General features: G+C 41.5%; 1 protein-coding gene across 1 annotated transcript; it reads right to left on the reverse strand.

The window, feature by feature from the left end:
* Positions 1-1,481: 1,481 nt before the first annotated feature.
* LOC118783741 (SR-related and CTD-associated factor 4-like) lies at positions 1,482-24,776 on the reverse strand. The gene is made up of 20 exons (XM_036537696.1): positions 24,640-24,776; positions 20,868-20,951; positions 20,724-20,768; positions 20,325-20,486; positions 20,086-20,227; positions 19,767-19,912; positions 19,407-19,556; positions 18,991-19,079; positions 17,088-17,214; positions 16,568-16,765; positions 15,210-15,298; positions 14,902-15,095; positions 13,890-13,990; positions 13,677-13,790; positions 13,266-13,422; positions 12,717-12,823; positions 3,036-3,195; positions 2,795-2,875; positions 2,536-2,676; positions 1,482-2,254 (listed from the first exon to the last, which is right to left on the reverse strand). Exons 1-20 carry the CDS (start codon positions 24,667-24,669, stop codon positions 1,482-1,484), a joined length of 3,090 nt encoding a protein of 1,029 aa, XP_036393589.1. The 5' UTR covers positions 24,670-24,776.
* Positions 24,777-25,908: the final 1,132 nt, after the last annotated feature.

Below are 25,908 nucleotides of genomic sequence, written 5' to 3' on the forward strand. Positions count from 1 at the left end.
TTAAAAAGGGTAGTATGCAAAACTCTAGGTGGTCTTAAAATTTCATAATTCATATATTAATATTATGCCTATCTGACAAACAAATCTGGAAATATTGCCAGCTATCCACCAATAAGTTTACATCCCATCTTTTTTCCCAAAATTCTATAGTTGATATAGCATATACTGAAAATATTTAAACAACACTGCAAACAAGCTAATTGGGTCATTCTAAATGTGTTTTCCCCATAACGTCTTTCAAAGTTAGTTAAAACTGAAGTCATCAATATTAGAATAACTGTACGGTAAAAAAGAGATACATGGATAACTATACATACAGACAAGCATGAATGTAAACCTAGGTATTCCCATCACAAAGTGCTTTTCCCTGTCTCATACTCCTGATCAAAACACTTCTGATTTTAAACTGGGACTGTTTACAAATGTGTCAGGCGCATAAAACTGTATTTTGTCAGCCAGGTCATCACTTCTAAATGTCTGCACACTCATTTCCACATTGGACACATCTTGATGTGAAGTGTGGACAATATCAACATCAACAATATCAGCTGTGTTGTGTTAGTTGAAAATTCATGCTAAGCATTTAGAACACCTGCCACCCACATACATTACCTAGGAAATTAAAACTAGACATAGAAAAAAAGTTACCAAACCTCCACTATTAATCAGATATATGTGTGTGTGTGTGTGTTTGTGTGTATATGTGTCCTTATTCCTCCAACATTCTTAATGTTAAAATCAGCTGTAATTTATTTTTTTCTCTTTGCGGCAGTGATTCACTGGATTGTTGCATGGCCTCTGGTTACTGAACTGTGAGGAGACAATGTATTAAATAGAGGACTATGTATTAAAGCAGGCCCTCTATGTGTGTACTGAACCAGCAACTGTAAGGGCACAGGCGCAAAACAACGGCAACTGAATAAGAAACCTTGAATAATAATCTTATGCTTTGTATCATATTTTAAATAATATTTTTAAATGAAATGAACAGATTACTGTGGAATCATCAAAAATGATGAAAATGAATCGAAGCAAAAACATTTAAACTGGTAAGAATGAAACATATGGTATGAAAATAGTTTATTAAAAACAAATCTCTAAAGCGCAAATGGGAGATTTCAATGCAGGTTTCTTTTTTAATATAAAATGATAGAAACCTCATTTCATAAAGGTTGTAAACATTGAAATTTAAAAACATTACAGCAAAGGGCCTTTTGTTTATTTTGTTTTTGATTCAATTGTATTATATTTCTCTGAAACACAACGGGGTATAAGCAAAATGTTTTCCCAAAGACTATAAACAGGTGTTAGGAGTAGCATAAGTATATATACAGCAGTATTCTTTTTCTTCTGTGTAATCTTACTTTACAAACAACATTCAAGTTCCAAAGTGGGGCAACGTGGTTCACAGGAAGATCCATCTCTGCCAAAATGCTTTATTTTCATGTATTAACAGTGCCATTTATCTCTGAGTTTAGTCTCTATGACTCTGCCTCTTGTGGTTTTTCTGTGGGTTCCGTTGTTGCTATGGGTAATGACACCTGTGGATCAACAGTCACTTCAGAGTGTGAATTAGAGGGCTCCTCCCTCGGAAGTTCTTTACCCGAGTCCACAGGGTGTTCGGCACTATTGGACTGGTGGTACTTGCCAGTGCTCTCCGCCTCATCTCCTTTCTCCTTGCGCCCATCTCTGTCCCACCTTGAGTCCCTCTCACGGGTCCCACGGTCCCCCTCTCTGTCCCGGTGCCGGCCCCGGTGATGGCCCCTGTCCTCGGTCTCCGGGCTGTGCCCCCAGTCCCGGCCCTCCCGTTCCCACCCACCTTGCTGCTCCGACTCCTCCGGCCGGTTCCCGTAGTGATCCCGCCCCTCTCCTCCACCCCTGCCGAACGGCCGCCGCCCCCTGAAGTGCTCCCTGTCTCGGCCAAAGCCCGGGCGCTCATTTCGAAACTGGTCGTCCGGCCCCTCCGGGCCTCTAGGGGGCTCCCTCATGAACGGGGGCCCGTGAGGTGGGAAGGGTCCCCGCATGGGGTGGGGTGGGGGCATGCCGTACCCACCGGGAGGTGGGCCTCTGTGCATCATCTGCGGGGGCATGGGCGGCATGTTGGGGCGTGGCGGGGGGAAGCGCTGCAGGTGTGGGGGAGGTACCCCTGGGGGGCGCTGCAGGGGTATCATGCCCGGCCGGGCCCCCAGCAGACCCCCAGTTGGGGCCTGAGGGCTCATCACTGGACCTCCGGGACCACCCATCTGGTTGCTCCCTAAAAACAAAGAAACAGGAGAACCTGACACATTGCGCACAGCTCCCTCTCGTTGATCAATTTCATTTGATATGCATCTAACACAAGTTTATCATTGCTATTTTTTCTCCCAAGTATCTTTTCAATCTTTGACCCCCCCCCCCCCATGGCACTGAAGGATGGTTCCTCCTTGTACTGTCAGTCATTTAGCATTGTAGACTAATAATGATGCTCTATTAAAGAGGAAAACAACAATGATCTTTGCATTAGTACACGGAAGGAGAGAGAGCGCTAACCCATACCGGCCATCTGTTGAGGCACGGGGGTGGGGAGGTTGGCACCGACGCCCTGATTCGTTCCCGGGGCAGGGAATATGTCCACAACGCTGTTGCTGTTCCTGGGACCCTTGGAGGAATCTTCCACAGAGCTGCCAGGTATGACCGCTGGTTTGGACAAGAAGTGAAATGAATATGCATGCAACAGCACATGAAAATGAACAAATGGGACATTAGTGAAGAAAGGTGCATGTTGCTGGAAAGCAGCAATACTGCTCATCCTTACGTGTGGAGACACTGACAGCAGGGGTGGGGGCTGGGGGCCCAGTAGATCCCATGGGGGGCATGGCCCCAGGGGGTAGGAAGCCTGCAGCAGGAGGTGAGAAGAGACCAGGAATAAGGATAAGACCATGAACATCCAACAAACATATTTTATTTGATTCCACATTTTACTCATTTCTTTTGATTCCCAGTCTAATTCAATAAGTACGGATTTGATTTAAGTCGGATCTGTGTAGAGGAGATACCTGGAGGCATTTGCATGGGATTGAACCCTGGGCGTAGGAAAGGTGGAGGGGGTGGAGGAGGCACGCCAGGGGGGAAGGACGGGGGTGGTAGGCCCATGTGTGCAGGGAAAGTGGGGGGTGGGACGGCTCCGACCACTCCCACTGACTGGACTGGGGGCATCTGGGAGACACAAAGACACAAGAAAAGGCACGTTAAAGCTACTTAAATTGTATCCTTTCAAAACAGGCGAAATTATGCCTCTACCTCACATGACACTTGAGCAGTAGGATACTTTGAACAGAGATCAGAGAGACAAAATGGATCCTTGTCATAGATCACAACAGACGCTTAAAGTGATGCGCATTTACACCCGAGTACACCAGCAGAATGAACCGTGGGTCTAGCACACTTGACTCAATGCATAATGGAGTTCCCCTTGTGTCTGTGAAGACCAAACCATTATCACACATAGAAAATAAAACACGTTCAACACTTTTCTCTTGAGTACAGCACCTCCAGTCAACACCTCCACCTACAGTCACTTGCAGCATATGTAACTGTCAGACCACATTACAGTGTATGCATTATAAAGTGTAGGGCCATTAAGGTTGTGTGAAATTCTTTTAAGGCATTTTTTTTTTTAAACTGAAGGTAAACATGATCTGCAAACATGTTAATTAATAAGCGATAATAAAAGTTTCAAATGTGTGCTGAGAAGCAGGGTGAGGCAACTTGATTCTGCACATTCTCCCTTGGTCCCTCAGTTGAACAAGCTGTGCACTTGGATACCCGTTTCAAATGGAACAAACCATCAGCATATATCTACATTTGCTACTGCTCCACAGTTGTCTACCCTATTATGATAGAATTATCAGCTGTAATTGTAATGAGATCAGGTTTATATGAATGCTATAAATAAATACTTTTCTCACAGCACAGCTTCTGCCTTCAGAGTCAGTAGAGGAAAGTGAGTGGTGTAATTAATACAGCTTGTGAATGGGGTGGCATGTCATCAGAAAGCCTAATCTCACTTTGTTATAGCTGATCCCCATCAGAAGAGGGGATTACCAGGAAACACTTGACATAAAATCTTTTATTATTCATGTAGGTGGAATAGGGGAATTAGGGTGTGAAGAAAGTGTTATTTACAGAGATAAATTACAAGAGATGTGGAGAGCTTTGCAGAGATTTTTGCCCCCACATCTTGTGCTGCCGATTCCAATGAGAAAACCTACCTTGACCCTTCCTTCACGTCAGATATTTGTCTGTAACCACTTCTCAGATGGAAATAAAATATTGCTGCATTGAAAAGGAATTCTCTCCTGAGAGAATGTGTGAGAACTGTGCAAAATGTTGCATTACCTGCCTGTCTCGCAATATACAGATCCATTCTTCTGGTGGCATATCCATCTTTACAAATGGCCAACATGTAAAATAGAGTGATTTACATAGATTACGAGTAAGGGATTCTGCCAAGCAAATTAAATAAAGGAAAAAGCATATTACAGTCTCGCCCGGCACTTATCCACCCTAGGGGCAAGCATATTATGTTTGTGAGTAGTGCATTTTTGGATTCATATTGCAAATTTCCATATTGCATGTGGCATGTGTGCTGACAGATGACAGATGCAGGAAGTGATGACTGTCCTTCCACAAACAAACCTGCCTGATGTTTTCCTTCCTCGTGTGGAGGGAATAGTGCAGTTGGGTCAGGACAGATGTCACTTGTTCCAAAGCAAAAGCCCTGAACTTCCCCACACCATGGGTTCACCCAGGTGTTCATTAACATTATAACCCTCCCGATGCCTTTTTTCACAGGGCTTTCCTACCTCATTCACTGCATGCATGCATGCCTATAAAATGTCTCTGAAGCTCCCTCTGGAAAGTTGACTGATACCAGATTAAATCAATGGGTGCCTGGATGTGTACTATAGAACAGATTCCGAGTGTACCCATATCCTTCATCCTTTTGATGGGGAAAAGAATTTAGGCCAGAAAAAATTATTTGCTTTGCTCTGCTTGTTCAATTTTCTCACTTTTAAATATTTTACTACCATAACATCTGTTGTTCAGATCATTAAACATTAATGTATTAATATAAAATACTGAATGTTTAACACACCTGTATGGACAAGAAACCATGTCTACAATGTCTACATAGGCATTTTTGATTATGCCCTTATTACCAACTTGTACTTTCTAGTACTGTGTTTCATACAATATTGGACAGTTCAGTTTCCGGTGCTTAGCTTCAGCTGAACTATACAGGCATTGTAACTGGAGGGCTATGTGGAATTTAAATGATCATATTTAGTGGGATATATATGTGAAAAATAGCATTTTTAAATGAAAATGGAAATCTTTCCATTTGTGTGTATATTACACTGGCAAAATCTTAGTGATATATCTGATGGAAAAAAACACCCTAATCTAAGGCATATCTAATATATCCTACCCTATCTTACCTGGTCTCCACAGAAAAATTACAAGTGCCCAATCAGCTTTCTTCCACAAATAGATGAAGATACAGTATTCAGTAGTACAGTGGTAATGCCAACACTATACCCAGCAACATCTCATTTCACAAACGCTTGTTCTTCAGTAAACACAGTAGGCACATTTATTCACACCTTGCAATTACCAAAAAATAAAATATGGAAATGTAATCTTGCATAATTTTTCCATTGTACAGATATGACCAGAAGGTTCTAGAAATTAACTGAAGTGCCCAACACCTGTGTTAGAGGGTATAGAGGCAGTTACACAGAGGCAATCCATTAGTAGCACCCACTGTCACAGTCAAAGTCAGACAGATACCATTGACCTCCACAAGTCAGTTACTGAGGGGTTCACAGCTACAGGGACAATCAACACCCTACCAGGAGGAAGATGTCACAGCAGGTTGGTGGGGGGGGGGGGTTGAGGGAGATGGCCCTCAAACCCAGGGGGGCAACTGGAGATCATGCCATGGTATCATGCAGATACAACATCTGAAAAACTAAACTGACATGAGCTGCATGATTCTGCTGTTCATGTCACAGATGCAGGGAAGAGGCCTCTTCCGCTACCAAAACACAGAAAAGCTGTAACAAATGTGCAGATTTAGACTAGCAAACTGCATGTTGGCTACATTTGGAACCATGTTTTATGCTCAAATTAAGCTAATTAGCTAGTTTTAAATAAACCATTCTTTTCACAGACATGTTCAACAGCAGCAGGAGTAGCATGAAAAGGTGAGGCCCATGCAGAATGTCATACTCTGGGAAACAATGAGTTTCTGTTTTTCAGGTTTTAGGTATTAGTTTTACATTTCTGTCCCAATTAGAATGGAAAGAAATATAGTGTCATGTGCATAACATGACACCATAACACATGCCATGGCATTTTAGCTGAAACTTCTAGTCAGCTTTGCTAGGAGACTTAAACTAATCCAGGTCATAATGATCCAAAGCACATATGCAAGTGTAGTAAGAAATAGTTAAGAGGACACAAATAATGAAGCCATCACAACCACAATCCAAATTTCAGAAAGCAATTCATGAGCAGAAACCACTAAGTCTAAAGGAGCTCAAGAAATGTTGCCAGAAGTGGTCCAAAAATAAATAAATTTATATTACTCATGAGACATGTTTGAACACAAGAAAAAGCTACAGGAAGGGCCTTCCCAATGTCAAAGTAGGATGCGAAAAATACTGATTGCAGGGGTGTGAATAAATGTGACCACATAAATTTCTGAAAAACACACCTACTCATAAAATGTGCAGTGTTGGAATGCATATTGCACTTCTCTTAAATCATGTATACATATACAAGTCCACATCAACACCTTGGAATGCACTGTGGACGAGATTAAAATTGCTAATAAAGCCTATCAATTATGCAAATGAAAGAAAGCAATTTCACTTTGAATGTATGTGATGTATGAACTTCATTTTCACTGTACAATATCTTATGAACCAAATCACTAATGTAATAATATATTGTGGCAATAATAAATGCCAATAATGTAATTATAAATATGCCAGAAAATATTCAACAGACCTGCTTTTCTGTAACCAGAGAACCATTCATGTTTCCAACAGAGATTTTAATAGCTTAGTTTCAAGAACCAAATGGAGTGAAATCTGTAAGCAGAGTCATAACTGTACGCAATCTGTGACAGAAATTGCATTTTACTGTTATATTCCTTCAAATTATTTCATTATGATTATCATATTCACTTCCCAAATTTTCAATATTCATGGAACATACAAAATTTAATCTAGAACTGGTTATGTGTTCTGGGTCAAAATCAGCAAACGGAAACTGTGCACTAAAAGAAATGTTAACAGGTGTGGTGGCATCCAATTTGGAAATGTAAGTATTCAAGTGCTCCCAAACATCCTCACTAAAACAACATAGGTTTTCATCTCCAGTGTTAAAATTTCAATGGTAGTGAACCTCAGTAGAAAGCAACATGGTACATCAGTGAAACCGTCCCACAGATTTTTTTCAGTTTACTGTGGCAGCAGGGGAGCTAGCCTTACCCACATCTCTGGTTCCACCGTGGATTACGAGCTGCATCCAGGGCACCAGCTGCCCCACTTCCTGTGGAGGAACTCCCGTCAGAGGGAGCCAGCAGGCTGCTTCCTGTTTCCTGTTTCCCCTTGTACCAGCCAGCCTGACCACTTACTGTGGGTTCACTGGCTGAGAGCCCTAACCTCTTTAATACATGGCATATGGCATTTAATGCAAAAGTGCTTTGGTTTCCTGGAAAATCTTTCTGATATGTCCACATACTGCAGCTGTTCAGATCAGTTCAGTCTGTTTTCCATAATCACGCATATTCATAAATCTTCAACCAGTTATGGAAATGATTTATGATCAGGTAGTGCACTGAACTAACTGTGGATGCATTTTGTTTTGTTCTGTAAAAAAGGTTTGACAGATTTGCTAAGCTTTTTTAAACAGCTGTAATTGCACTGACAAACTCAAGCCAACTTACTGTGACTCTTGTATGAGTTGGACCCTTCCATGTGGAGACATTCCTCTCATATACCGAGAGGCACCACCTGTATTAAACTGTTCCACAAGGGAGAACTTTTTGATCTGGCAAACAGCAAATCAGCACCTCCTAAAGAACATTTTCATACGAAGTTCACAACAAGGTCATCTATATACGATTGTGAAGAAGTCCTTTTTACTTTTGTACAACAGAAATAACTTTTTTGTGACCGAGTTGATTAAAATTGATATTTTGCCACTGAAACATTTTTCTATGTGAGACTGTAACAATGTAACATTGATGAGATTTTAGTGCATGTGCAACAAGTACAATAGTAAGTACCATTTCTTGTGGACGCAAATGAACTGTTACCTTTCAGAACTTGAAATCTCACATCACTGACAAAGGAAGAGACTAGACGAAGAGGTTGCCTAAATCAATGTGAATGCATTCATTTTGCAAATCCCTCACCTACCACACCTGATGGTGTTTTTCTTAAGTATTCTTTTGATGATTTGCCTTGAATATACACATAGATGGTCTTGCAAATTAACATCATAAATATGATAATGATAAGGCTAATAGTCTGTTAGAAATTTTACAACTAACACCCTCCAATTAACTGGCTTGGCCTTGAGCTAATTCTAACAGTGATATATTGGTGACAGTCCAATTTTATTTTCATCCAGATAATTAACACTGATCACTTTAAACTGACCTCACAATTTTAAATCTGGCACCTGATGCTACCATTGTGTTTTTATTGGATTTTACTATGTTGAGGCTTCGCTTGATACTCATTTATACACAGGCTTCGCTTGATACTCAAGCACCAACATTCCAATATGACTGAGGAAAACTTAACAGTGCATAAATCCAATTTCTGGCACATGTAGTTTAAACACATAGCAAATCTTCTCTCCAAATGTTATCACTGCACATACTGGCTGTAGACATGGTCAGTACTGGTGCAAGACTATATTTGACATTATGACAATAGGTAATCCAATTTTTCAGATACCTGGCTTTTTCAAACATATTATTTACACTTATCTAAGGAAATGCTGGGAGGCAAAGAGTGCAAAGAAAACCACTACTGACACATCTAGTAGGATTCTTCACCCTTTATCTATAAAAAGTAATGGCTACAATTTTGTAGTTTCATGAGAATAATACTTTGATCAAGGAACAAATGCACATTTTAACACAATTCATGGACACAACCAAACAAAGAGGCTACAATATAAAGCCTGTGTTTCCTACCTTTTCCTTGAAATGCATAAGACAACTGCCACGATATCCAGGGTGGGGTGTCAGCTTTCTCATTCAAAATTATGCATATCATTTTGCAGATGCAATAACAGTATTCCTCATATAAAGGAAAAAATGAGGTGTCTGACAAATATGTATCACAGCCTTAAGTTGATCCCTATGTGTGTTTACACCAACCATATGTTCAGTAAAATCGGTAGTGTGCCATGCCAACCTGGAGATTTTAGTCCTGATGGTACTGGTACTCATCTTACCATGTGTTTGTATGTGCAAATGCACATATCTACTAAATTCCATATATACTGAGTTGTCAGTATTGTACACAAGACTAATTTCACAGCACTCCAGTGATTTTTTTCCCCCCACATGGATCGCTTTCCCCTTTGACCTGCAACATCACCTGCCCATTTGATTTTATTCTCTTGTATAACATTAACTTATACAGATGTATCATGTCGGTTCCTACATCAGTCATACATGGCAACAGGAAGTACATATTTTAAAAGGAAATGTTATTTAATAATTTATTTAATTAACAGGCACGGCCATTTTGGGCGACTTACACATCTTGCATTTGATACATTACCCACTTACACAACTGGATGTTTACTGAGGTAATTCAGGTTAAGCACCTTGTTCAATAGTCCAACAGCAGCAGTGACCCAATCATGACTTGAACTTTGGTCACAGGTGTAGTTCTATAATCACTGTTGTACACTACTGCTTGCACAAAAAAGGATGCCAACTTCAAAGCAACAATGTGCTGTTGTTAAACTGCATGTCACAAAGAAGTCAGCTTTGTGGAAGAACATGTAATTTACATGCCAAGTTCAAGGCAATGCCCTCTGTATTTGTAACAGCTGTATTTATCACAGTTTATATTTTGCAAGATCTTTGCTTTTTGGTTTCTTAAAGGCAATGGAAAACTATTTGTTGTATGTGTATGGATTTCAGATATTCTATAGAGCCTTTTAATTTCCCATATAAAGAAAAAACATTCTCCTGGCATTTAGTTTATTAATACAGCATGGTCTTTGTGGCTACAGCATGTCGTTACAATAACCACTAACCAAATTAAGAATGCTTTATTTTCACATACCATTAAACGTATTTTCAAACTGATAAATATTTTGATGAATGCTGGTAGACAGGCGTTATGGACTATTTGGATTATTTGATCTATGGATGATTTGCCATGTGTGAAAATTAAACTCCATTTTGCAAACTCCAATGTACTTCATAAAACCTTTATTTTAACTGTGTATGCAGGCAACATTCAAGAAGCCACCAGGTTAAATTAACTTGCATAAAGGACATTACTGAAAATACCTGCAACTTTTTCCAACACAAAACTCACATAACGCAACATTCTGGTAATATAAAAACCTGTACAGAATCTGTGTGAAAAAAGAACAACTATCACCAACAGTAACACTTACTTTTCAGCATATCCATGTCTCCTGAGTGACTTTTATGATGAAATATTCTAAGCTATTCTCTGAAGTGTAATCAGATTGGCTCAACTGCAACAAACACTGAAGGCTAATTGCCAGACATAAGCATGAGTTTGAACCTTGAGTTTAGACTGTTGCTGAACACCATTACAACTGGAATAACTTGCCAAGTCTTGCAAATTATTGACTCCACATAACTGAAATGCAGTTACTGCAAGTGGGGTTTTAACTTGAGCTGTTTATATTCAATATTGTATTTTGTACTGTGAAGAAACATGGAAGACAAGCTACACTTCAGTAGGCACATTTCATAAGGATTGACTTGCATTTTTTGTAATAATAACAACCAAAAAGTCTTAGACCTTTTGTAACGAAATAAAAACTCCTCACCAGAATTAGAGGAACATGAGGTTCATTTATAAAATGTAGTGAGAATTTCAACTGCAAAATGCTCAAACAAACACTATACAACATTCAAACTTACTTTCTGAGTGCATGTAAAAATACATACTGTACAGATTGGACCAAAAAAAAAAAAACCCTTTGCACTCTCCCAAAGAGGGATCATTGCTCAGGGACTGCCAATGACTTGCCTGTGTTGGGATAGTTGGCAGCAGACAAGCAATGTGCTGTGAGATTATATGGGCCCCATGCATTCAACCGGGGCTGCTACGTACCGCATACGGTCTTCGTGTCTGCAAGTCAATTTTTCCCTTACCTTGACTGTGATGAGAACACATGCCAGGGTACTTGCAATGGCATGTCAGTGTTAAAGCACTCCACAAAGTCAATAGCTGTTACCAATTCTGGTAAAAACCAATGTGCAATATACCCAATGTTTAGCATTACAATATATCCATTAACAACTCCACAGACATCGACTACATTCCTGCTTTACTCTGAAGAACTGCATGCCAAAGCTGCAATAATAAATTCAGAAACTGTCATATGTTTCTACTTATGTGTCCATTTCTGTTTCAAAACCAAAAATGAACACAATGGCATCATTATGTATTTTTAAAACAGATGAGTTAAGTGATCATTCATAAACACTGAATGAGAGACATTTAAAAAAAAATGTAAACACCACACATAAGATGTGCATTTCATACAGTGGGTGACTGGATATTTTATTTCTCTCATCCACCTAATGACATACCTGCATTCTTATGCAAATCTTACACGCACAATCCCAGCGACAATTTTAGCATCCGCATGGGGGGGATCGATGATCCACGGATGTCAAAAGTCATAGAATGTAATCTCAGCATGATTCTACTGAATGAGGTGGTTTGAGTTATTTTATTATTTTTTTTTTTTTACTTACAGAACCCTATCCAGGGGACTGTCACTGATTTAATCTTTGTTGCAATGGGAATCTACACAGACGACCGAATTATCGCGTAAACAAGCGTTCTTTCCATTGTGACGTTGTGCTAGTTTGTTCCAGTGTGTTTGTTGCAACTGAGTCAATCTGTCTCTGAAAGTGTAAACTGTCCTCTGCTAGCGTCCGAGCGCTGCAGCCACGGGAGATTCCCCACTGGGCACCTGATGCAACACTCCGGACTTGGCAAAATTTAAACACTCACCAGAGGTGTAAGCTCATTCTGAGTGCTGTCTTACCCTCAAGAGTCTTGGACAGTGCATGAGTGAGACCACCAGAGAGGGTGGAAACGCAAGTCTTTTGCATTCATAATACTGTAATGCTTTTAGGCTGTTTTAATGCTTGCTTAATCCACTATATTGGACTGGAAGAAGATTTTATTACACAACAGTACTTTGGAGATGATTTATATACAAGCAAATACAAATAATTGCCTTTTTTTCAAGAAATGCTTGACATACAACACATTAAAAACACAAAGTGACTGCCACCAAAGCACGATTCCCCTAAGTAGAAAGTGGTGGTTAAGCCCCATGAGGAAACAGAAGACAGCTACAACAGAGGGACCAAGTTTAATGCATTTCACCTGAAATCCATCAAGTTTTACCTGTGCGTGCGTTGCGACGGCAGCCTCTTCTGCCTGCGTCGTCTCCAGGCCTCCGTTGTGGGCCACCTCGCTTGCCTTCTCCAGCTCGTTCAGAGTGCACTGCCACTCTGCAAGAGACAGAGCACCCAGCTACTCAGAGCACAGTTCCTACACCCATTTATTCATGTAAGACATGCCCATACCTCTATACACTAAAATGTCCTGTACTGGATGTTTTCATGTACCAAGACTACTTCTGTTCCATCTATGACGACTTATCTACTCTATTAAGAGATTAGTTCAATTCTGACTATTTCTTCTTCTGAGCATGTCAGCTGATCCGCACCTCCATGATAACTGGGCCACAGAGCATCAAGTTCAGAGCCACTTTTGCAGTTAACTGTTTCAAATGCATGCAACCAGCAACACGTACACAAAACTGATTTCAATGTGTACCGGTTTGACTAAATATATACAACAGATCCTTTAAGCTCCATTTAGCAGAATTAAACAAAGAAGATTTGAAGGTAAAGGCAGAAGTTCAGAGGGTGACGGTCCCTGGATGCTCACCTGGACAGACTGTGTCAGCATCCAGCATGCCCCCTTCCCGAAAGCTTTCCAGGTCTTCGGTTTTGACTTTATTCCAGGGAATGTAGGTGACACCCAGCTCCACATCCCAGTACTGTTTGTACTCCGGCTTGATGCCCTTGTTCAAGGCCCATGCGATCTGTCCAGGAGAGAAATATACATTATATAGCACTGTATAGACTTTGATCTTATAATAGCAAACTACTTGCTATGGTATATACGTACAATATATACAATATATATTGCATATACGTGTTGTTGACTTAGACAATGTATAGAATCATGCAAATTACATGACACTGGCCGCAATGACAGTCACTAATTCAACACAGCCTTTGAACTCTTACATAATCTGTAACTACAGTCAGTAATGCTACTTAGCAGGCCCCTCACCTTGATGGCCTTCTGGTTGACTTTGTAGGGCCCCCTGCTGAGCTTCTGCAGGGCTCTGAAGGCATCCTGTCTGTGGACCATGACAATGTACGCACAGCCTCTTGGGGGGATCATCTGAAGTCCGCAGAAAGATGAATTTATTATTATCCATTCACTGGCTAGCAAAAACTACAGCTCACTCATCAGCTGCGCCTCGTTCATCTCCACACTTACGTTGATGGACTCAATCTGGCCAAACTCCTCCAGTAAACACGCTACGTCCTGCTGCTGCGTTCTTTTGTCCAGCTGACCCACCCAGAGGGTAGTGCTGCAAACTAAAAGCAGAGAGGGAAAACCTCACAAACTCAAGGCTGGGAGATATATGAGACTTTGAAAGGGAAAAGATGCTCAGTAAATATAAACCTAACAAAGTCACAATGAAGAGTTTTACTCACTCAGATATGCTTAAGACTACTATTATTTGCAAAGCAAATGATCAATGGACATAATGTGTTAAGCACACCTTAATAATTGTAGTTCATGCTGCATGGGACATTTACATTTACATTTATTCATTTAGCAGACGCTTTTATCCAAAGCGACTTACATAGGTTACAGTTCTTTACAATGTTATCCATTTATACAGCTGGATATTTACTGAGGCAATTGTGGGTTAAGTACCTTGCCCAAGGGTACAGCAGCAGTGTCCCAGCGGGGATCGAACCGGCAACCTTTCAGTTACGACATGTCCACAAGTAGGTTTGTCAGTTTTTATACATGAACGTTACTTCACATCCTAATAGTACCACGGTGTTTATTATGTTTTAAACAAAATTATGCAAAATGTATTGAGTCAAATTTTTACAAGCGCCTTCATTTGGCTTTTTTCCTGCAGCCCTGTTAAATTAGCTGGCAAGCTCTCACCCCAGATGGCTCGGCAGAACAACTACAAGCAGTGGAGGGAAGTGCAACTACAGTGTAGTCACAGAAAGAAATTACAATCCAAGAGCCACAAATACGAGTTCCTTTTCCACTAGTGCCAGTTAACACACATGCAAATGATTAAATAAAGGAAAATGGAAGGTAAACACAGTACACCCCCCTGTCTACAGGTTTCTGACCACTGCACCAGTGGGGGTTCATTACAAATCATGATTAAACATGGAAAAAATGCTGTAAGTATTCTACAGTCGTCGGCATTTGGCAAGACCCCTGTGTAAAGTGCAGGGAGGCCAGCTCTACACACCACTGAGCGTAGCACTCTTAACGGGCGGCAGTCCCCTCTGCCGGCGCTCCCGCTCTCTCTCTCTGTCTCTCTCCCGGGAACGGGGTCGGGGGGAGTTGCGCCGCCTCTCTCTGGACCGGGATCGGGACCAGGACCTGCGGTACCGCGGACGCTGAGAGCGCGAGTTTGAGCGGGACCTCCTCCGCTTTGGGGACCTGCAAGAAGACCGCTTGCTTGTTTCCGCACAGGACATCGAGAGCCAAACCACACATTTCATTATTAACAAACATTAATTAAATCGTGGCAAAAAACCCTGGGCTTCCTCTCACCTGGAGCCTGACCTCGATCTTGACTTCCTGCCGTCCGGTCGATGTTTTCCTTCCCTCAGTGAAGGCTGATCTATCTCCATTGACATTTGCTAAGAGGACACAAGCAGGGGGGAGGAACAGTTAAAACAACATGAAGAATCTGATTTCACGCTCACACACCTGCCAGACAGTTTGCCTTTTGGGCAGTCAGGTCTCCATGGGTATAGAAATAATGCCTGTGAGGAGTTAAATTAGAGCTAAAACAGTTTGCAAAATTGCATTCTCAAAAGTTTCAATTTTGCTACATACTGCACAAATGTATGCACTAAATTTGTTAGTATTACTTTCTATCTTTTGTCCATTTACTATGACTTATTTATTGATCCTTTAATATTACATTTACTTCAATATCCTTTAAAAATATTTAGTTTAATATGGATTGAATATTAAGTCAAAATACAATTCAAAGAACATGAAATTAACTCAACATGAAGACAAAAGCATTAGTAAGTTACTGTATAAGTCTATGTACTCTCGTACTTGATGTTAAAACAAAAGTTGTCCTACTGACACACAACAAAGAAAAAGGAATTTATGATTTCCAATGTTAGCAGATGATAAAACAGAAGAATATTAACAGAAGAGTGTTTTGGGGTGTTACAGGAAAATGTTTTTAACTGCAAGTATGGGTGTTGTTAACCTTGCCAACCACTTTAGCAGGTAACAGTAGTACTCATTTGCCCTGTATTCTTTTCAGATGAAAGCTTAGGACTCCTCTGTTTTGCCAAACCAGTGAGTACCATCACAACAAAACAATGGCCAATCAAGCCTACATCTGTCAGAGTGGCCTTTTTCAGAAAGAGGGGATTCATCAAAGGGCACAGAGTGACACAAACGCGGTCATTCTAGGGCCCAACTCTCTGCCACAGACTACAGCAGCTGCACAGCAGTGTAATGGTCAGCCTTCCCAGCACCAGAGAATATCAGAGGGAAAGACACAGATGCTGGAGTGCAACAATGCGGTTATCCATTTATTTTAACTAAAAAAAAAAAAACCTACTTTTGGAGCATACAAATAATATAAATACACATATCAGTCATTTGTTTACTACATGGGATATACTTTTTATAAAAAGAATAAATCTCCTTCTCCAAGTAAGTCTATTATTGGCTTAGCACTCTCAGATTTTCCAACCTGATGGGATCTCATTAACATATATCCTGCGTATGCAAGGGTCTCCTACATGAATAATACATAAACATACTTTTCTGATTCATTTATGAATGGCCATCAGCTTTACCCAACACCAGCTCTCCGATGACACACGCTGGATAGGACCTGGACGCTGAGCGCACACAGGGGATAAGGGGGAACTTACCTGAGGCTGAGGTTGCCGTTGTGCCATCTGTTGGGGGTACATTTCGTTCTGTGGCAGGTATCCCCCCATAAACACCTGAGGCCCCGCCCCCATCTGCTGGGGTACAAGAGGCTGTCCCACGGGCGGCATCATTGCTGGGTATAGCGGGGCAGGCGGGAGGCCGCATGCTTGAAGCTGTCCGTTTGGAGGGAAGGACACCTACAAAGGCAAACACAGCTTCTCATCAACACACCAGACCACGTGCAGGTCGGAATACCCTTTTTAAAACTTTCCCACGTTTCCTGTGATTTTCTTCCCCATGTTTTATTTTATTCTGCTTTGCTCTTCTTCGCAGGAGTTGCTGTCAAACAGTCTCAAACAGTTGCTTTTACATTTAGCAGCTTTCGTTTCATGCAAAATATCTCCGTGATGAGATTAAAGCAGCAGGGCCCTATGCAACTTTGGAGCAACCACCCCCTCTGCTAATAGCTATGATAAATTAGATAGTTAGTAAGAGTCACTGAAGACACAGTGAAGCTACCTGATGAGCTGAATCTTGCATCAGTCCAGCCACCTGGGTCTGAAACTGCTCCATGTTGGGGACTTGCGCAGGAAGCTGGGGATACATCGGCAGCTGCCCTGGCTGCTGGGTATTTTCTGGCAGCCCACTGCAATGATGTGTGCAGCATCAGGACAACAGACCCACATCACCCCAACTGAAGACAGAACTACAGCAACAGACACACCAAGCAGCTCCTTCTAGTACAGACCAGAAATTCTGATTTCCCTAAAAGATCAACTCCACACTACCTTCAGTACTTTTCCTACATTAAGCATATGTTGAAATAAGGCATTGTTATTAGAAATATGCCATGTCTGCCTGTCTTTTTTACAGCACATAGCTCCATGTAGTTTTTGAATGGGAAAGTTCAAAAACATTACCATTAAGACACTTATTCAACTTAAGTATTTAGTAAGTCAGAAAGATTGTAAAAGGGGTAATATACAGCCTTGTATTTTGTCAATCATGGGGATTTTCCTGAAATTTTAACTAACCACCACAGAAGAAGAGATTTAAATTATTTGATGATGACTGATAAACCTTTCCATTAATGAGACAGATCACATTATGCCATCTGTAGCTAAATTTTCTTTCTTTGGGCCTCATGTACTGATGTTTGCTTAACTGTCACAAGTGTAAAGAGATAAATTAAGGGCAGTCAAGTAACTCTTTCATATACACCTGCTCTGTGAGAAAATCAAAGCCCTGGGAAAGTGTCAGTCCAGATAGACTTGGCACTTCTTGTCTGCTTGTTATGTGCTTACAACATCCACCTACTTTTTTTTCTTAGGGTCCCTTTGTAATTTTATTCCAGAGAACACCAATTTAAAGCTTCAGTCTCTCACACACCAAAAACCCACTGATTGTTTGTGCTAACATTTCAAACCAGCATTACACAAAATAAATGTAGGCGTCAATTATCACAACATACATGAAACAATCTAAAATTGGGGAAAAACATTTTGATTGTCTTGATGGATGCAACCTTAAGAATACTCCCAAAATCATCTTTGGGCATGGTTATCACAACAGTTATCTGAAACCAAATTGAGTTTGTGGTCAAGCTGACACAGCTTCCTTGATTTCCCATTGCAGTACCTAGACTGTAACATGTCATGCAAATTTGAACAGGAGAGACATCTGCTATCATGGAAACCAGAGAAAGAGGCGCTAGTATATTTTTTCTTTCTGCGGCAAATGTAAAGGTTGTTACGACTGCAGATAGCAACATTATCTATATTTCATAAGCTGCCCGGCATCATGCTGTAGACCAAGAGTTGGCTGGGTGTATTTTAAAACTAGGCTCAACGAGATGAACGAACTAAGCGGTAGCATGTCCTGGGCAAAGGCTTTGGCGAGTTGTACTGGTGAGTTCCTATGCTAGCAAATGCTGTGATGGATATTTTCTTTCCCACATCCGTTACCAACTGTAATAGTGATGCACTGGGCTGGTGGTTTTGTGGTAAGCCACCTCTGCACAAATGCTTGCTACCATCAGTCGCTTTTATCAAAACGTTTCCTTATAAGGCTTCTCTGGGATTACTCAGTTGATAACCTTGCTGAAGCATATAGCTGTACAAACATTACCATTTCACATCCCACTACTCTTTAAAACTACCATACTATGCACTCTCAATCACTGCACGCACCCAGGAAAAAAACAAGACTCTGGCACATTTCCTCTTTGTAAAGCATACAATGGTCCACTGTGACCATATAACACCAGCTTCTAAAGAATTACAATTTTTTAAACAGATACCTCAAATTAATATTTGATTTATTTGCATCCAAGCACACAAAGATGTCAGAAAAGTGAAAGAGTCTAAAAATATGTTATTTCTGCAGTGCATGTTTTGCCACTCACAGACACACATAAACTTACAAAGGCGGCAGGACAGGAGCCGCTTCCTCTTTCTTCGCCTCCTCCCCTCCCTCTGGCTCGTCATCATAGTCAAAACGGTCCAGAAGCTTCTGCGAGCACACAAAACCACCCCATCTGAGCTACAGGCATCTCAGGAGAAAGCCAGCCCAACTGTAAGTATGCTAGGGAGAAACTTAATTTGCTTAAAGCATGCTACAAATGTCAGCCTCCACACATATCCTGCTAGAATCATGTGACTGCAAGCATGCAGGGAAAGGGATCACTGGTACTGTAGGTGGACAGTTCTTGCTGAGTATATGAACTGCCTATGGATGCCACACCCCTTACCAAATCATCTGCAAATGCTCTTTTCTTGCCTACCACATTCCAGAAAGTGTTCAATGACAACAAAAACAGTAGGGCGGATTAACTGATACCTTGTCGAAGGTGGCCTTCGTCTCGGCAGGCTGTGCAGCGGGCGGGTTGCTATGAGCAGTGGCGACAGCAGCAGCTGCAGCCACATGACTCTCTACTGCTTGAGACTGAGTCTTCCCTGACTGCTGGAAGCTCTGCAGGATCTGCTGAAGCTGGGGGACAGAAGGGACCACAAAAGGTGAGAGAAGACCAGGGTCAGAGGCAGTTAAACACATCCAAACTACCAGAGTACAGTTTGTACTACTAACCGCAAGAGAGAGCAGGGAATCGAACCAGCAACCTTTTGGTGACGAGCACTGCTCCTTACCACTATTTTACACTGCACTACAACACTACAGATACACACGATCAGCTCATCTCACCTGCTGACCCTGGGAGGACTGGAAGAGCTGGGCTACAGCAGCGAAGGCCTCCGAGTTCTGCAGCTGAGGCATGGACGCTGCGATCGAGTTCACCATGACAGACGGCGGGGGCTCTGCTGTCAGCTTCACCTGACTGGCAGGGGATGCTGAGGAGGGAGGCAGAGCACGGCTTAGGCAAGAGCTTTAACATTCAGAATGCACAAACGTCTGACTTTAAAGCCATTTCCAAACTTATTTTTTAACTGAAAGAATCAATAGTCCTTGATATATTTTCCCTGTTGCCCTATGTGACTGACACACAGCGCTGCGAGAGGCCCACCTGCATCCGGGCCGCCGTTGTTCACGTCCGGCATTCCTGCGTTGCCACCCGCACCCGCAGCCATGTCCAGCAGGGGCTGGATGATCTCGATCCTAAACACCCCGTTCTTCTGCCACAGGTTGAGCACTCGCACAATCTTACTCTGCACAGAGAGAGAGGGTCCACAGCGTCAGTCAGGGCTGACCGCCTGCACGCGTTGCGCACTCTTCCCACGCCGTCTGGCAGCAAAGCAGACCTACCTTATCTTCAGTGGGACACAGGTAGAGGTTCTGGAACGTTCCTGTGATGTTTTTTGTGAACCTAGGCCCAAACACATCTTTGTCCGCCCCGAACTGATGGCGCGACTGGCGAACGATCGAGTCGACCACATACAGCCCCGGGACTTTCAGCTCCGGCTTGCACTGGGAGAGGTGAGAGAGAAAGTGTCCAATATAATCATTAAGATAGAATACTGGGCAAAGCCGTAAATAATCATACAAGAGTTCTTGATGGTCTATATTTTGAATGTGCTTGTTTGGGCATTACGTGTTTGCAGGAAAAGACAGCATACAAGGTTTAATTAAAGTGCATTTTCAGATATAATATTAATGTGGTATTTCTGTTACTTATGGAATTTGAAATAATGTTTCTTCAAATACCTTCTTGATGAATTTTTCTACAATCTGGACAACATGCTTGTATAACTGTGAAAAAAGAAGAAATGCTGATTTTATTTCATATTTGGAAAGACACTGATTACATATTAAACAGCATACTGCAGCGGTCTTACGATCTTCTCTTACCTTAATAGCTTTTATGGCGGATTTTGTTATGGATATCATTTTCGCTCTGGAAATAGGAGGCTTCATGTCTATCATGGAGAATAACTTGAAAGACAGAGGGAGAAATTTCCAAATTAATATTCACTCACAATATGTTCCTCATCCCAGCAAGAGGCTCCTAGTCCCCCAGGAGGACTCATCTTTTTTTCTCCCTCCAATTTAAAGGCTCTGCTCTATTTTTTGCTTTCCATCACAGCACCACAGGGACTGCTGTGTAATACAGGAGAGAACCAGTCTAGTGGCACTTACTGCATTCCCCCCATAGATTGTAGTACCGAATTTCAACTTACTGGACCATTAAGAGAGCTGTAAATTCATAAAACAGCCAAGACTTCATAATTGCTTTAGCACAAATAGTCACCAGGAGGAGTATAAAGTTTGCATTTTATGAATTTGCATGCCAATTTAGTCTATCATGTTGGCGGTTTATATTAGGCTCAACCCATTGAAATTCCAGACTGATAATGGTTGTACACTGCTCTCCCCAACATGGGCCCAGACATTAGCAAACACAACTTTTGTTTAAGAAATCACCACAGCTAGCGTTGTGCTTATGAAAGGATTGTCCTATGGTTGCAGACCTGCATTATAATTTGAACAAACGTGCTGTCCTACAGAGCCATCAAACTCAAAATGTCACATCTCATGGACAGAACCACAGGAAATTCCATATAAAGGGAATTGTTATCATTAACATCAGTGATGCTAGACACACAGACTCTTGACAGCGAGACAGTCCAGACAGCACCTAGACATGGCTGTATTTCCAGCATGCATATGACCTGTCAGGCAAAAAGGAAAGCGGGAGTATCAATGACACTGCTACTAAGGGGACACGCCCACATTCCAGCTCAGGGAGCAGGATCACACCACATCCACACCTATTCTGTGCTACTGCGCAGCCAGTTCATTTTCCTGCTTGCGAAACATGCCGCCTTTGAAGAACTTTCAACTCACCGCCTGCCATTTTTGCTGAAGCGAACACACAACAGACTAGCTGATACTCCAAGCCGCAAATCTCTGACAAGTTTTCAAGGAACTGTTTCGTAATAGTAATTCCATAACCTGCACTTTTAACACTTTCTTCTACTGAGATTAGGTACATCTTCAAATGATCTCATCAGTGATATCTCCATACAAAATGGCTTCCACAGAAATTAGTGAAAATAGGCAAGACTGCTTTTGAGAGAATTAACTAGAACAACAAAATGGCACCTGAATACTCTACTGTGAATAGCTGAGTAACTCTCATCTAACAGGCTGTATATGCATGGTGTTCTCATGGTAGGAACTGAGAAAGTCTTACCTCAATACTCCATGAGAGCAGAAGGCAGCCTTCAAAATCATGCAATGGCTGCAACATACTAGAAATCTCAGCCATCTATGATCTACACTGACGCTATTGTTCATTCAACTTAAACGGATACATTTCTGTTCTTTTCTGGTGGAAGTCACTCTGAATAAGTGCATCTGCTAAATGAATGTAATGCTGTGTAATGTACATGACTGTAAATACCTTATTAATGCATGGGCACAATTATCAGGGTTTTATTACCAGATATAGCTAACTGAAGATGCTATCCACTTGTATCTCATAAGTAGCCTGAAACAATAACTTCACTGGTCTGACAAAAGACAGTAACTTGGCTAAATTCAACCATCCACCTCTTCTTGCTTCCAGTACAGACTTCATAAACTGACTGTTCTAACAGTTGATGTATCTCCTGCATTCAGCTAAAACACATCTTGACATTTCTAAAGAACAACCACACTAAAACCATGGTTATAGGGGGTCTCAGCAAGAAACTCAGAAATCCAAAATTCAAGCAGGATAGAACCTATGAAACTTATGTGATTTATCTGACCAACTTTGGTTATCAAAAGTGTTTCCATTTGCCTCTCTAACAATATCTCCATGATCTTCAGCAACCATTGCGGCTTTCACTGTCACAGGAACCAGTTACTGCCGCTGACTCCTCAAAAGAGCCACATATTTCCTTGGGTCAAACCGTAGGCTCGATAACAGATGCACTGCTTGCTGCAAACTTTAAACGAAAACTTTCAATCTCTAGCATTAAGTGCTGTAGTACAATCATGAAAAGACACAATTATGTGGTCAAAATGGGCCTTGTGAACATGTGCCACATCAAATTACCTCAAACTCACTCTTACAACACCCCGCCGAACCCGACTCTATCCTTGACACATTCTTTCTGTGCAAATTAAATGAGTCATTGGAATATAATAATTGAGGTGTGCTTAAAGTGATTATGTTCACTTATGTCAATGCTAAATCAAACAGTCTATGAAACAGGTATGTTCATATACGTAACTAACCCCATTTTCTAACCATCCTAATCACCAGCAGGTACTCTTTCCTACTCTACAGTAGCAGGTACTCTCCAGCAATGCAAAATATGGAACTCTTCGCCAGTGGATGGTTTCATTTGTTCACAATGTAATTCAATCTTTGTTCACAATGTAATTCGCTCAAAGTGTCACAGGAAGTCATCCTTAGGATAAAATCTAAAATACGCTACGGAACATGGATTTCGTTTGGCGTGTCCTCGAAGGCAGCTGCTGCTACAGCAGACTGTCAATTTTTTTTAAAAAAAATGGATGGAAACCGAGGTACAACGCAGAGAGAACTTGACAAACAACTATCAATTCAATGGGGGGTGTCTCCGGTAGCATAACAAATATTTGCGGCATTGATACAAACACAACTCATTTTAAATGGAAATATTGTTTCAATTTCTCTGTAGGGAAACAGAAAACAAACGCCATTTAGGCTAAGTCATACAGCACGTTAACGTTAACGAAACAGGGCAAACTCAGACTACACAGAAACATGTAAAAATCCATGATTCTTTTCGCTACTCGGTTACAGTAGGAAAATGTATTAAATGTATCCCTTAAGGATTACATGCTTAGTCAGCTAGGTCTACACGAAGGAAAGTGGTGGGCAAACCCAAGTGTAGCTCGTTGGCTACCAAGAGCCAGGGCCACTCGCCAAGCCCAATGGCTAGCTGAATACAACATACACAGGAACACACCACCGAACTGAAAAACAAGAAGCTGAACTTATCGAATGGTTCACAACTGAAAATCTAAGATTTAAATGTACCACCACAGAGCAGTTGTCTGTCTTAGTAACATAACTATCGTATCTAATGCTAACTATTTAACTACAGTACTTTCCTGAGAGCGGCTAACAATCTTCGCTGCGAGCTTAAACTACTCCCAGCCACGTCAGGTAACCTAAGTTAGTTGGTTGGTAAATACAGTAAATGTGGACGCCCCTGCCAACGACAAGGAGCAGATGGCAAATCGTGCTTGATTAAGTAATATGTCGCTACTTTACTGACGGATCTCGGATCACCTACACGGCTCCAGAGACCAGTTCAGCTAGCCGAGTTAGCTAACGTAAGGTTTGCTAGTAGCTAGCTGGAGGTTGCGGTCGTCTACACTTCAAACGTTAGTCCGTTTTCAAACGGACATAACAGTTAGCTACGTATCTCGCAAGACAACACGCAATTGTCTCGGATTTCCAGAAATGCGCTGGATACTGTGACCTCAGTTGGACTTTATTCGCTTCGCGGCCTGATTACCCGTCCATTCAGCGGCCTCCAGGCAACGCACTCGTGATTGAGAGTTCACCATAGCGTCCTCAGCTAGCTTAGCTTGCCAACAACTCCACACCAATTTCTCTACCAAAAAGAGCTTCGTTTACCTCCTGATTGAAAGCGTTGACGGCATCCATCGTAAGACTTCGCCGTGCCCCCCTCTATCGCCGTTCAGTAAGTTTGTAATGTATACTTGAGTGTTATCCTCGGACAGGCCAGCCTAACATGTCCGCATCCAGTAGTTCTCGGCGGGTATGGCGGAGGAGCAGGGCAGGATGGGATTGGTGAAATGTGCCAAATGAACGCTGGATGGCAGTGTTACCAAAGGCAGTTCAAAGAGGCCTATAGGAAATCAGGGCGCCTCCTGTTATACATTGTGGGTGAGAATAATTTCGCCCATCCTCCTATCCCAGTTTCAACCATTTAGTATTTGAACGTGAGATCTAATACATTAATAAGTACGTAATATACAATGAATACATGACAAATAATTAAATACCTTTGGCAGGTTCGGCTGAACTACTATCAGCCACGCACCTACCAGACGTTTGTTTTGTACAGACAGGTGACAGATAGCTACTTTATTCTTAAGTTAATTAGCAGTTTGCATTAGTTGGGGCCCTGTTGTTATTTAGGTATTTGTAAGATTCAGTGTCTTCCTTAAGATCATCAATCATGTTTCAGGAACGTGTAATTAAATAATCACAATACTACGTTATGAAACGAAACCTTGGTCAAACGTATCTACAAATTAAGAAAAGGTGAAACTTCATCACTTTGACGAAATGCATAATGACGAAATGGACCAATCAAAACATTTCAGCTGCTGGAATCGTCATGGGGGATTGCAATACAAAGAGTGCCCTCTAGATGTCTCTTCACGGCTTTAGTCTGTGCACAAAGGCATGAGCATGTCTTCACATTGCAAGAAAGTGAGTTTGAATATTTTATCTCTCTCCATTGTTGTTTGTTTCAGGGAGTAAATAAATTATACTGAATGAAGGGTATCTGGCAATTAGTCTGGAATTACTCTAATGATTTAATAGCAGGGCGCCCATCATTCAAATTTGGACTGGGTGATGAGACCAGGGCAAGTGCACAATTAAATACTAAATTTCGTACGTCGCTCCCAGCTTTGCTTGTGTGCCACTTTTCATGTGATATTTTTTTCTCTGAAACGAATCGGAGGTTATTTGGAACTGATCATCACACCCAGTTTACATAACGTGTACATCTTGACAGGCTGGTATTTATTCATGGCATTGTTGGCATTTATTCTAGCTTTGGACTTTTGAAAGCATGCACGGGAGGCTAAGAGTGTTCTTAATAATTGATCCAACCAAATGACCGATTATTTAAAATTACATGCTCAACAG

This window comes from Megalops cyprinoides, chromosome 9, assembly GCF_013368585.1.
Source record: "Megalops cyprinoides isolate fMegCyp1 chromosome 9, fMegCyp1.pri, whole genome shotgun sequence".
NCBI lineage: Eukaryota > Metazoa > Chordata > Actinopteri > Elopiformes > Megalopidae > Megalops > Megalops cyprinoides.

Coding starts and splice junctions, on each gene's coding strand:
- LOC118783741 (XM_036537696.1), bottom strand. CDS start 24,669: ATGGATGCCGTCAACGCTTTCAATCAGGAG. Junction 19,557..19,766: donor AGTCCTCCCAGGGTCAGCAG/GTGAGATGAGCT, acceptor TCTGTCCCCCAG/CTTCAGCAGATCCTGCAGAG. Junction 17,215..18,990: donor GCTCCTGTCCTGCCGCCTTT/GTAAGTTTATGT, acceptor ACATCATTGCAG/TGGGCTGCCAGAAAATACCC.